This window comes from Helobdella robusta, assembly GCF_000326865.2.
Source record: "Helobdella robusta unplaced genomic scaffold HELROscaffold_13, whole genome shotgun sequence".
In the NCBI taxonomy this organism is placed as follows: domain Eukaryota; kingdom Metazoa; phylum Annelida; class Clitellata; order Rhynchobdellida; family Glossiphoniidae; genus Helobdella; species Helobdella robusta.
The window spans coordinates 1,928,062-1,944,027 of record NW_008703718.1 but is presented as its reverse complement, the minus strand read 5'-3'; the positions used below and the strand labels follow the sequence as shown (position 1 = coordinate 1,944,027).

Below are 15,966 nucleotides of genomic sequence, written 5' to 3'. Positions count from 1 at the left end.
GTTTCTAAAAGATTTTTTGGCAGAATGAACGTCTCAAAAGTACAAATCTCTCAAAAGTACAAATCTCTCGGCGTACACTTCAAAGGCATCTGCATCAAATCCCACGATATCTCGCACATCTTGATGGCCTGCTGTCAGGTAGGTCACCTTGCTGTCTTGCATGTCCTACCAAATATTTTTACGAACACGGTTTTGTTGCCAATTTCATAAGTGTTGATTTCGAATTTGTTGTAATTAACATTTTCATGCGTGTATTTGTTTTTAATCACAAAAATTAGTCAGCGTTTTTGTAGGAGTGGTAACGGTAGCGCTGTGGTGCATGAGTTCCTAATAGTTTTTACAACGTTGGTAAAACTTTTAGTGATTGATCACAAGTTTGAAATTTTAGTTATTTGTTCTATTAAACAACTGTTAAAAATAGAATTAGCTAAAAAATTATAAAGGGCTTTTTAAAATAAATACAAACATTTTAATTGAATTGTTTCAAATAAAACAATTGTAACTATTAAAAAAAGAGGAACTTGTTGTTCTATGAGTGCCAAATGATTCCAGAGTGTTTCATCACTTTCTAGTTTTGGAAAGATTGTCAGGTAACTTGTTGAGGACTTCAAGAACGTTATTGGGTGTCCAGACTTTGTTAGTTAGTTCAATTTCAAAATTTGCTTTAATTATTACATTTTTCACAAAAAACTTTTATAACAGTTAATAATTGAACTATTGAAAAATTGTTAGTTTTATTTTATAATCATAAAAAGTTTAACTTGAAATTTTCAAATATTTCTTTGTTACCTCAATCCATCCAGTTGCAGAAATCTGATAGTGAAGCTATTTTGGAATAAACATATGATAAATGACTAAAAAAGGCTTTAATTAAACTTCTTTTAAATAATTAAAAAATAATTCATGTGCAAACTTATAAATCGATTTGTCTTACATGAACGCAGTTTAACATTCGGACCACGTAGAATGCACTATCTACACCAAAACGTACACACACCCCTGAGTTAACTAACTTACCAACCAATAAAAAATTTTAAAATATCTTAACTCAGATGTTTTATACATCATATAACAAATAGAAACACATACATTTGAAGTAGCTTCATTGACGACGTCGTAAAGTGTGGTGATGGATTGGTTGTGTGGACGAGTGTGCCAGACAACGGCGACGTGTGTCGAGTCCTTCCAGACAACATTCACCACGTAGTGATCTCTGGTTTCCGAATGTTTGTAGATTATTGAGGTTTTTAAGCATTGACTGAAATTGTTGTGGATAAAAAAATGTAAAGCATATAAGGTCAATGTCAAAATGAATGAGTAGTATTTTTAATTTTTGAATACAGTGCTGTAATTAAAAATCATCTGACTGAAAAAGTTTCACGGAATAATAAATTTAAAAAGTCACAAATTGCAAACATGTTCCTGAACTCCTGAGGGGCCCGAAGAACTGTCTGATGTTGCTCGTCCTTCAACTTCTCCGTGTCCACCAGTCTCACCGTTACTTCAGGTATGTTGCCATAGGGAATCACCTGAATTCCAAAACAACTAATCTTGAAACATCACTTAAAGATAAGATATACGCAAACAATTATTTCTAGACTTTATTTGCCAAAAAATTGCCAAAAAATTATAAATATAATATTTGAAAAAAAAAAATTCTGAAACAAAACGAACCCTGGGGTGAGGAATGCTGATGACGTCAGCCTCTGCCCCCTCCTTACGAAGAATGAATTTAAAGTTGGTGACGTTGCTGTCGTTGATGCTGAGGTAGCAGAAGTATTTGGAATCAGGTGACCACCAAATTGATGACGATCGTTTCAGCATGTCTGTGTTGTTGTGGGGTAATGATGATTATAACAATTATGATGACGACGATGATGATTGTAAGCGTAGTTTATTCAACAAATTGCACACTCGCAAATAGTTACATATAACCAAGAATCAAGATATCTAAAATAGACGGTCACACTTTGAAAAAGTAATATAAAAATGTTGTTATAATATAGTTAATTTCGTCAATAATCTTTTTTACAAGTTCTTTATATTAAATTGAACTTCAACGTATGACAAAACACCTCCATCAATTAATACAGCAGTAGAGAAAAATTGCTCTATGCAATTCAAAAGAAATTTCTCTACTGGCCGCGAATATATATTTCCGCGAATAAAAAAAAATCGAAATTAAAAAAATCTGATTGATTTGAGTCTCACTTTCATATGTCCAGTCATTGACGCCATTGTACACTTGACCATCGGAGCCACTGAAGGTCAGTTGTCTGGCCGGGTTTCTCGGCGCAGGTGAGGCTTGGATGAAAAGATTGTTCTTGTAAACAAACGCCTGTAATGTGAACAATAATAATTTTTTATACATGGGATTAAATTAAATACCAAAAACGAATAAATTATTATTACTATGTTTTCCGTCTTATTACGAATAAATTTGCCAATGTTATTAGCAGCATTGTCATCAATACAATTAAAAACCACGCACAGGTTTCATTTTTATTCAATATTATGATATCCGTTATTAAGATATATAAAGTTTGTATATAACTATAAACGAACAATTTAGTTACTTGATAGAGTAATTAGTAGTTATGTGCGCTGTGATGGTCTAGTGATTAAGAATTCCTGGTTCTGTTTCGCAGTCGGGCAGTAACCTGGTTCGAATATGACAAAAAGTTTTCGACCTATCCCAGGCTTCGGGTGTGATGAGTCGTTTAGCATGTTCTCATATACGCCGTTTGCACGCGGTGTAATTAACAGTAGAGCAATAGAAGACCAAACAAACCGCAGCGGAAGACGTAGGAGCCATGACAACAGCTTGAAGATGTTTGTTGACGATGTCGTCGTGGCCTGGCTGCTTGTCCTCGCCGAAGTGTAGCGTGCGTCTGTCCGCGGTGGTCAGTAGTTAATGTAAGGATAAGGTTGATTAATGAAAATATTTATGACGTTAACTCTAAGAACGTTAAAAAAAGATGAGTGGAAAGTTTTGAAGGTGGAGTTGCTGACAATGAAAATTATAATTATAAACGATATTTTAATAGGTAAAGTAACAAATAATTAAAGTTTTGGAAAGTTCAAAGTAAAAAAAACATTAAAAAATCATTTACGGTGTTCCAGGTTTTACGTGTCTGTCATATATGACATATTTTGAAAGTTGTGAATGTCTCCACACCTGTAATTGAGTGAGGAAAAGTAGGATGGCAAAAAAGCCAAAACACTGAAATAAAACTGACTGTATGATACCTACAGCTGGTAACAAATTAAATTTATAAAATTAAACTAATCCTATCATCATCAATTTTTGTTATTATAGTTTGAATATGAGAACAGTGATTATGTCGATAGTGACAACAACAATGTTGACGATGTCAGTGAAAACAAAACTAATCATGACGATCAATATAACACATACAAATCAAAAGGATTGCATACAGCATATTATCCAATCGGTTTGTGATAACAATGACAAAATCGAACGACGCCCTTTCAAAATAGAATGCGTTGTAATACAAAATAAACGTTGTCAACCCATTAGTGAATGCAGTGCAAACAATAAAGAAGTGCATTAACTATCTAATGGAATGTGGTGACGCACTTGGTTTCTACTGTCTACTGTCTACGTCTAATGCCAACTGTCTATTGCTTAGATAGAGTCTATTGATACTGTCTATTGCCCACTGTCTACTGCTACAGTCTATTGCCTACCTTTATGTTGTCGTACTGAAGTACCACGTATTTCAAATCTCCGCTCAGCATGTACTGACTGCTCTTGTATTTTTCCTGTTCGCGTGAATTGGAGTTTTTTTTTAATGTTTTGTTTTAGCTTGAAAATTATTTTTAAAAATTGAGTTCGATTAGTTATATTTATATGTAAATTTGTAGAAATGTGCCCATCTTTCTTCAGGTTTTGCAGTTTAACTAAAATTCACAAATTATAAAAAGTTTATTGCTTGTTACAGCGTAAATCGATCTGGTTGAAAAATACAATCAGGAAAAATCTAACCACCAATTATACATGATACATAAATACATATGTAGTTATAATATATATATCTGTACACGCATTTATTTGCACATGCTAAAAATATCCAAACATTCCTAGAAAGAGGAAAGTGAAGAAAGCAATGAAAACATCGATCAATAAATCCATAAGAGAAGCAAGAAATTATATTACGGCGCCGATAAGTCAGCTGCTGCACCATCCCACAAACCGACCCTAACAAACAAAACCAACTTTTTAACATTTTTATAATTTCATAATTGACTCAAAATTAGAGATACCCAAATAAAAAACACATGGATGAAACAATACCACTAATCATTTACTCTGGCCATATTTAATGCGCCATAAAAAATGTAGCATAACCAATATTTCCATTACAAATATTGTTTGCATGAATAACAACCTATCAAAAACAACAACTTAATTCACACTAGCAGCTTTGCTAAAAATATTAAAAAATGAATCTTAGGAAAACCAAAAAATAATTTAAAAATGACCTGCTGAAAAAACATCGATAATGATAATACAAGAGAAACGTTAGCAAGAGAATCAATCAATACGAACAAATATCGAGCTATCCAAGATTTTCTCGCTGGCATTTTTCGTGACGTTGAACATGTGAAGACAACCAGTTTTTGATCGATAAACATAAGCGTCCTCTGATTTTTTGTTCATTCATTCATTAATTCATATTCAATAATTCATTCATTGAATAATTCATCTACACATTTTTTTTTTCTATAGTTTATATATTTGGTCATTGCTTCACTTAGATGCATTAAGTTTGTTAAATGTTTCAAAGAAGTTAAGCTACAGATACATTTTATTCAGTTATAAAATTATTTAAAATTTTAAAATTTTACCTATAAATAACAAATCATGCACATAATGAATAATTTTTTGCTAAGTGTTTTTATGAATCCTTCTATTATATAATCGGTCAAAAAATGCTTCACTAATAACAGTGGTTTTTCAATAACCTAATGATCGAAGTTTTTGATTAATTTAAGCAAAATTTTGTATTTGTAATTTTAGAAAACGCTTCACTAGCCTCTGACCCAAGTAACGTGAAAAGTCTTTGGATGGAATGTTGTATTAAAAATGTCTTCGAATTCAAAAGTTTTTCTGTGCTCTGAAAAATTTAAAATCAAACATGGAATATTTTATTTAGTATACTATTTAGTATATTTAATTAGATTTATCTAAGCCAGGGTTGGGCTAAATAAGGCCCGCTGGCCGCATGCGGCGCGCAAAGTTATTTTATGCGGCCCGCGAGGCCTTGTTCGCCGAAAAAGGTCGTCAGCCAGACATTATGACCAAAAAAAGAGCCACAAATCTTAAAAAACTTCCTCCGGGTCGAAAAAATTCGCTATTTAAGTACATATGCGGCCTTTCAAAGGAAAAATAGTTGTCAATGCGGCCCTCACAGCAAAAAGTTTGCACACCCCTGATCTAAACAACAACATCACAGACAGCAGTCGTTGCAAAAATAGTAATGGAGAATAAAAACGCATATATGGAATGATGTTTAGTGGAATGTTTTGTTTGAAAGATCGAATCAATCAGGTAAAACATTTTGTTTCTAGGGGTGGATCGCCATTCTATTATGTAACTTTTTAAAAACTGTCGTCCTTAGTGAACTTTTGAAAAATATAACATCAGCAGTTTCTGTCGTTTCTGTTTTGTTCGTTATTTCTACCATTTTATTCATAACTTTGCATTTACAAATAGTAAATGCAGGTTGTTATTCCTAGCCTATAATTAAAAAATTTATACTCCCAAGTGCACTTATAATTACAAAAACATTTTTAATTGTCTACATAATTGTTCTAAATAATAATTTTTTAAAACTTCAAGTTTAAAAAAAAACAAAAACGACGAACAAATAGCGCGGACGAATCATAAAGAAAAATATCAATATGAAAAAAAATACACAAATTTTTTAGATGTAAAAATGAATTTGATACAAAAATATTGCGTGATAAAATTTATCGATATAATTTGCATTAATCACTGGCACCTGACCAGTTGCAGGTTCAAGAACAAGATGAAATGTTCACACGCTGAAAAAGTTTACTCACTATGTATAAAGAAAATGATAACATAACGTACAAATATTTTTAATAAAAATTATTAGTTAGGTTCATATGAAAAAATATTTGCAATTATATGTCACAATTAATGTGAAGTTCATTTCAGTAACATCCTACGCTTGTGCTTACATGTAATAAAAAATGTTTGCCCTTCAATGATAATATTTTCCGTTGGCAAACACTAAGAGGCCATTGTTTACTTGCGTCATAACCATCTTATATTTTTAACTTAACAATTACAATGCCGAAACCATGGTCACCAAGATCAACCAAACTGATTACACAGCAGTTAAAAACATTCGGCAAACTCACCACAAATACACCACAAACACACCACATTCTCACCTCGACAAACCGCCCCCCAGCACAAACCAACCATTGATCTCGCTGTGCCTCCTAGCCAGCTGAATGCTCAACCACACGGTGAATGATATCAAGCCGAGAATGAGAACAACCAGCAGCCAATACAAGTAGCAAAGCATGTTCGATCGAATCGTCTTGCCGTCGTCATCGTCACCACCATTTTCCTTCTTTCCAGCTGCGATGGCCACTGCTTCTTTGACGGTGTGAGGGAATGGACAGGTTACAGGGTTGATGCTGTCCTTTGATGGACTACTGAATGGCAGCAAGATGGTGTTGGTAGTGGTTGTGATAATGTTGATTGTGATGCTGATGACGATGCTGGTGATTATTGGGATGAGGTTGGGAGTATTGATGATTTTTGTTGGTGTGTTGTTCACAATAGACTATAAAATAATGAAGATCATTTATGCACGTGAAAAAACCACTGAAAATGTTATTACTTTCCCGATCATCTTATTCAAACACAAACCAGAATTTAAATTTTTCCATTACACACTATTTGATTTACATTTTTACTTCATAAATTAAACTATTTTTCATTAATTGAAAAAAATGAAACATTTTTCTAAATTGAAATTAAACCCGTTACCGTTTGTGTTCTGATTGGTTGGTCGTATTTTGTTGTTGTTGTGCGTTATTGTTGTTGTTAGTTGCCAGCTCGTTGTTATTGTTGTTGTTGCTGCAGCTGCCAGTGTTATTGTTGTTGCTGTTCATTTTTCTTTATTTCAAACAGCTAATGATGTTGTTGGGTGTTCGGAGAATATTGCGCGAATATGGATCTTTGATGAGATGGTGACGATGACGATGATGATAGTTTGTAACTGGATTCTTTGGTTTACTCACTTGTCATAACAAGCATCTGAATGAATGAACTGCAATGTTGTGTTGGACACTTCAGTGTTTTTCCTGCAGATTTACAAATTATATAATTGTTAATTATAAAAATTGTCAATTCATTGTGAAAACGAAATTTTAAAATTTGTTGTGTAACTACACCTTCGCATGCAACAGTATTTTCAAAAGACACACCAATCAATGATTTAATGACAGAGCTAGATAAATAATTAACAATTAAGATACGAAAAACAAAAATGAGTAACTAAATTTAACATTATAAATTGTAATATTTGTCTAAATTGCTTTATATGAAATTAAAAAGTCTAATATTCCTAGAAACTTTTAGTATTTTTAACTTTCACAAACATAAAATAACACCAGCGCCACAGAACAATGGGAACAACAAACTAATGAACCAATTAAACTCAAACCTAAACAACGATAACGACATAGTAATAAAAAGCATCAACAACAACATTCACAACACTGACGACATTACAAACTACATCAGCAACAACATCTTACCATAATTCGTAGAAGATGAGCAACAACAACAACATCAGCACAAAACTGGAAAATATACTTTCCTCCGCTCCTTCGTACGTTGGTTATCCAAATGCTTCAGCAAGAATGTATATTGCGCAGCGCATACGCGTGCAATGATGTGCATTCAATATCTGAACATGCGTATGGCATATAACTCAAATATGCACAAATGTGCCTGTATGATGTGCACTAAACATTTATCATTCACTCGTTTATAAACTAATTAATTTAATTATGTTTTTCTTTTTTTTATCAGTTTAGTATAAGGTTTAATGCTAGATTTATAAATTCATTTTTAAATGCTCACATGGAAGTACAATAGCACACACGCATCTAAAGGACTGCATATTTAATGTTGTACGCATACATATAGACATAAAGAGTAGATGCATTGGAAGGAAGGCAGTTATGTACATGGATGTGTGTGTACGTAGAATGGAGCAGATAATAAAAGAAGACCATGCGTATAGTTATACAGGCACATTCACTTTCCTACGTTCCATGCTTTAATTGGAATTTGTACAACATAAAGACCTTCAGTCATGATGCTTAGCAGTGTTTATTTGCATGCAACTTCACAATTGTGCAACGATTCAATCGTGTAATCACGTTCATATACACGTTTTTGTATATGTAAATATTGTCTGCAAAGTGAAAGTGACGCTAATTTTTATTTTTCCGTTGAGGTACCCAGCTTGCAAAGCAAAAAAAAATGTTGAAAACGAAGCGAAACTTACCGCGTTGCAATAATTCTCAAAATTGTTTACTGTAACACTCAAAAAACAGAAAAATTTAAATATATGTATGTATTGTACACCACATTTTTTACAGATTGGTGGAGGAACATGGCATGACAGTTTAAAAAGTGCGATGTTGTTCACTGGATGATGTAAATGTGTGTTCATTTCAGAAGATATTCGGTTGTTTCAGTCAGTCATCAAAGGCACATCAAGAGTTGGAACGAGTAAATGCTTCAAATAAAAACATGATAGTCATGTGCGGATGGCTTGTATGGCGCTGTTTTAAAATCAATTCTGAAGATTATTTAGCGCAATTTATGCCACTTAAATATGTTGAGTGAATAAAAAAAATTATATCTGGCCGAAATTCAAAAACAAAAATTAACTTTTTGAAATTTATTTTAAATATAAGGATAAAAACTTTGTTATGTGTGAAACTTTATGAAAATTGCTGCAGTCGATGAGTCAAGTGACAGAAATCATTATTAATTTTATCATCGATACGATCCTCCTGTAATGTTTTTCAGCTTTTCATATAAAATTTCTGTTTTTAATATTAATTTTATTAAAACTATAACCTCTGATTTATAATGCGAATATTAATTATCTCAACAAAGTTTACCAAACCGAAAATTTAGAAGTACACTAGCGATTAATAAAAGTTTATTTCGAACGCTATCCGGTAGGCAAACGGTATTATTCTTAAACATTTTTTAGGATATTCAGTTGGGATATTTTGTCGGGATTATGGTTGGAATATTGATTGGGGGATTTTATGATGTTTTGCTAACAACTTTTTGAGATTTTTTTGATGTAATTTAGCAGTCGAAAAATAAGAAAAATTTATTTTTTTTTCTAAAAAACAACTGCGAATACTCATATTAAAAATAACTCATTCCAATTGTCGTGTCTCAAATTTTTGTTGTGAAATTTTAAAAAAATGAATCGTTGGCATAGCAATAAATCGCCAAACGTGTAAAATAAATAAAAGTTGTCACAGGAATTAACAATTATACGATTAATATTTCTGTTTTAGGTCAAATGATGAGAATCGTAATTATTCGGAAAAATTAAATTTTGTAGGTATTTGTAAATTATTTAAAAATATTTTAAGTAAAAAAACTCTTGCTCTATGAAAAACTTATAATGGAAGTAATGGCAAAAAATAGAACACAGCATTTTTTTAATTATTTTTTTAAATACAAAAAATTTGAACATAATGAAGAAGTTTTGAAAAGTTGAATAATAATCAAGACAACAACAACAACAGCATCAACAGCGTTAAGAGGAGGATGACGACAACGATTATTGTAAAAGAAGTCATTCCTCTCGCAATTAACGTTCATTTATAATATATATTAATTTGTTGTATAATTTATGTTATTCCATAAGCTGTTTATTTTTAATTAATGCCACATCAAAGTCAAAAATAAAGTGTTATTGTGTAATAATCGAAAGATGGAAAATTTTTGACAGGTTGAAAAAATTGGTTTTGGTTTTTATTAGCAAGGAAAATTTGAATTTGAAAAATTCATAACAATTTTATTACTTTATAACAACACAACATTTCATACAAATGTATCATGATCATTTTAAAAATTAGAAAAACACGAAAGAATAAACACCAATGAACAACAAAAATACCAAATATACAGACATATATTACCGCATAAAATAATTGATATTCGGGAATAAAAATAAATAGAAAATCAAGCAAAAAAATTTCAAATAATGTGTCATCCTCACGTAACATGATAACGCGTAGAATATGCATGTGAATTCAAACTGTGTGTATTACTTTGAAAAATCAAAAAAAAAACACAAAAAATAAAAAAAAATGAATTGAAAAGCGAACAGCAAGGTGGCGATTATATCGCCTATCACACATTTTAACGAAACTCATGAACTTTTCAGGTTCAAGACAGCTCCTATACATTAAATAGGTTGGGAAATTTAAAAAATTATGAAATAAAAAATGGTGAATATGTTTGAGTGAAAAACATCACTTCAAAAAAGTATTTGAAAGCATATACACAACTTTATTATTATGTACATCCATTATTTACAATACAAACGAAAACTCAAAAGATGAACAAATGTATTTCAGTACATTTTAATTATACAACATCGTACAACTGTATTAATAATTTCACCAATACAAAGGTTTATAACGATACAAACATGTTGAAAGGTACACATGAATACAAGAAATGTCCAATGGGTATTTATGTATTTTTTCACACTAGCAGAAACATTTATACTGAAGGTTGAACCGATAAAATCTTATACAATATCAAGACATGTAAATCATCACACCAGCACATCAAACGATGGAAATAGCGTGTAGAAAAATGATGATTTGTGTGTGAATATGTGTCTGGGTTGGATTGAATATTGATATGAATGTTTGTAATGTGTGCGTGTGTGTGTGATTGTGTCTGTATAAGTGGGTGTGTGTGTGTCTGTGCGTGTGTGAGTGTGTTTTTGTGTTATCATATAGTTCATAAAATAAATAATTAATTTGAATAAATATTTGTATATAATTGCAGTTTCCATTTTTAAAACTTTTTGATCAATGTATGAAAGTACATTTCATTTAGAAATGTGATTAATACAAAATGATGATTTTTGACGTTTAAATAATGATGCGTTCATATGTTTATCAATTGAATGCATATTTAATACGCACCTGTAACTGAGTTCTTATGTACAAATAAATGTTCACATATGTGCAAAACTGATCAGAGGTGTCACATGTGTCTACAACTGATCACATGTGTAAACTATAAACTCTTGATGAGATTCGAACCAGATATCTCCAGCCTACCATCATCGCACTTGCTATTTTCAACAACCAGCAAAGTATGTCAATGCAGCGTACCCTGGTTCAAAACCTCCTCAAGGCACAAACATATAAAGTTCAAAGTAGAAAATTCGTATACATATATAGTGAGTATATATATAATTATATATATATATATATACATATATACATATTTATATATATATATATATATATATAGGATGCTGTTAAAAATGTCATATCCCACAAGAAACGTTGTAAGATTAATGATGAAACATGAATGAACAAAATAAAACATGATAAACACAGATTTCCTTGTACATAGATGTATATAGTGATAGATAGATATACATGTATATTATTATTATTATATATGTTATTTAATTTCACTTGAAGATGATGACATTGACAGAATTGATTGAAAATTTGAGTTTAAATACGCTCATTTTAATTATTATTAATTAGATAATTGTTAGATTAATTAATTAATTAATTAATTAATTAATGAAAGGTATCAACCTTGAAAACAATGTTATATGAAGGATGAATATTAGCGTCAATGATATGAATATATATTGGTTTAGTTTACAAATTGATATTACGCCTCCATGTGTTTGGGTGAGTTCGCGAACACCATGCAAGCGAAACTGATTAAAAATATCATCGTAAACAGTGTAGACAGTGACATGAACAAACAATTGTTCCGCGTTTCAAATTGAGTGGTTAAATTACATAACATTACAACGACCATAACGACAACAACAGAGCCAATGGGTTATAATAAAACTTTAATTCGGTTAGTTTATAATGTAATTGTTCGTATATGTATAAATAACATTAATTAAGGTTTTTTTTTTTAATAAGCAACTTTAAACATCTTAATTTTATAAACTGAATAAAATCGTAAGAATAAAAGACATTTATTTACAACATTATGTTACTTCATTTATTTCAATGCACTCCTTCACGCCTTCCAATCAACACACACACACGCACACACACACACGCACACACACACGCTAATGTTATTAAAAAGTAAAAGAACTCACGATGATTCGTGAAAAATTTTGAATTTTCAATTAGAAAATAAGCAGACGAGCAATTTCAATGAAAATTTTTGGAAAAAACATCTGAAAATGAAAATATTTAAAGAGAAACACTGAAATAACGAAAAAAACATTGCTTATTGTATGTGGAAAATAACAAGAAACTGTACACACGGTTTTGTGCATGGATGTGTAACGATTGTATGTGTTTTCATATACACAAAGTAAGATATATATATATATATATATATATATATATATATATACAACGTCTGATATATATATATAATATATATATATATATATATTTGTGTGTGTGCGTGTGTATTTGTGCGTGGTTATGAATTATATGAATTATAGAATGGATGTACATAACATTTTGTATAAGAGGTATTTTTAGTGTATGTAGGTTTTTTTTCATGTGTTCGTGATGCAAGACATGATAACATAGTGGTGGAAACTATACGAAATATTGTAAAAAATGCAGATGGAAACGTTAATTCAATAAGGATTCCTTCAATCTGACTGGTAGCGTGTTTGGGTCTGTATTTTTATTTCCACATGGTATTCCGTATTACATCTGGTTTTATGGTTTCTGTTCTGTTAAAAAGTTACACAGCTTTGTCATCAGCGTGGAAAATTTTGTGGAAGCATGCAATGCGGCGTTTAAAAATGTAAAAGTTTCATGTCAGGTGCCACGAGACAGACATGCAAATGAAGTTTCATCCTCAGTGTTCTCATCGCCGCATCATCACCTTCCTACTATCACCATCATCATGTCGTAGTCATCACCATTATTATCACTTATCACCATCACCATTACCGTCTTTATCACCGTGTAATGTCATCTTTACCACTTTGCTATCGTCATCATAATTCTATATATATATATATATATATATATATATATATATATTGCTTCGGTATCCCGTCTGTAATCATTAATAATCACCTAATCAATGACGTTCATATTTGTTATCGCGGTCATCACATCAATTAATATAATAAAGAATGAATTAATGAAAAGTTATCAACGACAAAAAAATGATATTGCTGTTAAAGTCAAATTGTTGCTGTTAAAGTCAATAGAAAACTTCGATTTAACAAAACGCTGTAATAGCAAAACTTCGTTATATTGAAACGACATTACAAAAGAACACTGTTATAATAAAAAACCATTATACATTGTAACATTAAAAGTTTGTTAAAACAAAATAGCGACGTAACAAAACACCGTTATATGTTTTGGTAAAACTTCTTTATAACGAAACATCGTAATAAGGGGACTTCGTTAAAACGATGAAACATTTTTCTCAAACGCAATAACCGAATGATAATAATAATTAAACAAATTATGAACAGCTGAATTCATGAAGCTCGCTATTAAACTAGTCACGTAAATTGTAAATGGGTCAAGTTACTTAATGCAATATAATGTAATGTAATGTAACGTTTTTCTTAATGTAATGTTTTACTTAATGTAATATTATGTAATGTTTTGATGTAATTAAGTGTCATGCCACGTCATGTGATGTAATGTTTACATAAATTCTTAAAAGTTATTATTACAATAAATAATAGATTTAAATCAGTTAAAATTATTATTGCTGAGTGTAACAAATCATGTTAAGGGTTCGTTATACATATGTAAAAATTTTATTGATGAGTAATTTTGTTGAATGATATTTTTCAGCCAAACGAATCGTGTTAGAATATATTTATTGCAATGAAACTCATATATAAATGAACGTCCCAGCTATCTTAACAATTATCTTCAAATCAGTGTTTTTACGATGCAAAATAAATAATAATAAAATACATACGTAAATAAATAAATAATAACAATTAAGTATAATAAATAAATAGACAAAATGAACAAACATATAAATATTCTTTGGTTTTATAAATTTTAAATTACAAAAGTAGTTTGAAAAATTATAGAAAAAAGAGAGAGAGGGAGGGAAAGTTTTCGAAGTATAAAGGATAGCGAAGTCAGATTAATGAAAAACTAATGAATCAAGCAATTTATCATCACGGAGTGACCAATAAATCACAACTTGTATTTCATTATGTGGCTTTGAATGAATGAATGAATGAATGAACGAACAAACGAACGAACGAACGAACGAACAAATGAATAAATAATAGGATGAATGAAAGAATGATGGATGAGAATGGATAAATGAGTGAATGAATAAATGGAATGAATAGGACAAACGAAATAGCAGATGTAAACGCTAATTAACAAACCATTGGTGTTAATAAGTGAATGAATGAATGAATGAATGAATGCATGGATGAATGAATGAATAAATGAATGAATAATGAACGAATGAATGAACGAACGAACGAACGAACTAACGAATGAATGAAAAAACAAACACAACAGATAAACGAACTGTTAACTCAGAACGAACAAATAAATGAACAGAGTGAACAAATAAGTTTGAAAACGATTTGGTAACTGCGCGTAAGTTTGACTGAATGCCTATTAGATGAAACAAGCAACATTAAAATGTGCTGAATTTCGCAGAAAGATGCTATTATGAAATAATAATTTGAATTATTTATCTAGATGAAAAACTTGAACTTGAATTATTTATATGAAAAACTATTCCAAAAAAGGATTAACTTTAGATTTTAAATTTACTCTCTCTCGCTCTCTCTTTCTCTCTTGTTATACAGCTTGTGTACATTATACTTTTACTAGCCCGACCAGCTAAACCCAAAATTTGAAAATTTTTTATTTTGTGTTACTTTCACATCTAAGGTAAGAACGAGAAACTGATACATGCTGCATTTTGGTTGCAGTCATTTCAGTAATATATTTATAGACCACACGGAATATCTCCTGCTCTCTTTCTCTCTCTCTCTCTTTACCTGTTTCTCTCTCTCTCTCTCTCTCTTTACCTGTTTCTCTCTCTCTCTCTTTACTTGTTTCTCTCTCTCTCTCTCTCTTTACCTGTTTCTCTCTCTCTCTCTCTCTCTTTCTCTGCACATATATAATTTTTTATAAACTTATATTACTATCATGTTCAATGGTATTTGGCAATCAATAGATTGATTTAAGTGTTTAGATACACTGTTTAAGTGTGTGCTTATTTCTTTGTCTTTAATTAATACGATATTAAATTTTTTTTTTTTGATATTTTAGTTATTTATTCATTTAATTAATTAAGTATTACTTACTACATATCATATTCACCAATACACAAATTAATAAATGAAAACAAACGCAAGACGATGAATATTTACAACACAATCTTAGAGTCAGAATTTAATGTTACAAGCAAATGATCATTTTTATAAACGCTAATTAAACAGTTGGTAACATTTTCAAATCACACCTATGTATATGAAAACTCAAAAGGAAATAACATAACATAACATAACATGATGTAATGAAACATAACATGACATGACATGATGTAACATAACTTAACATGACATGACATAACCAAACAGACGATGACAAACCTGCTAGTGTTGTACATATGAACCATGGTAAATATGTATAAATAAGCACGCA

At 30.7% G+C, this 15,966-nt stretch overlaps 1 protein-coding gene across 1 annotated transcript; it reads right to left on the bottom strand.

Annotated features, from left to right (window-relative positions):
- Positions 1-33: 33 nt before the first annotated feature.
- HELRODRAFT_168336 (hypothetical protein) lies at positions 34-8,392 on the bottom strand (the record flags this gene model as incomplete). The annotated part of the gene is made up of 14 exons (XM_009014205.1): positions 34-165; positions 522-632; positions 1,090-1,258; positions 1,417-1,529; positions 1,675-1,826; positions 2,212-2,338; positions 2,792-2,891; positions 3,254-3,255; positions 3,712-3,786; positions 4,507-4,668; positions 5,068-5,141; positions 6,458-6,717; positions 7,309-7,371; positions 8,337-8,392. 14 exons carry the CDS (start codon positions 8,390-8,392, stop codon positions 34-36), a joined length of 1,596 nt encoding a protein of 531 aa, XP_009012453.1.
- Between the last annotated feature and the right edge of the window lie 7,574 nt (positions 8,393-15,966).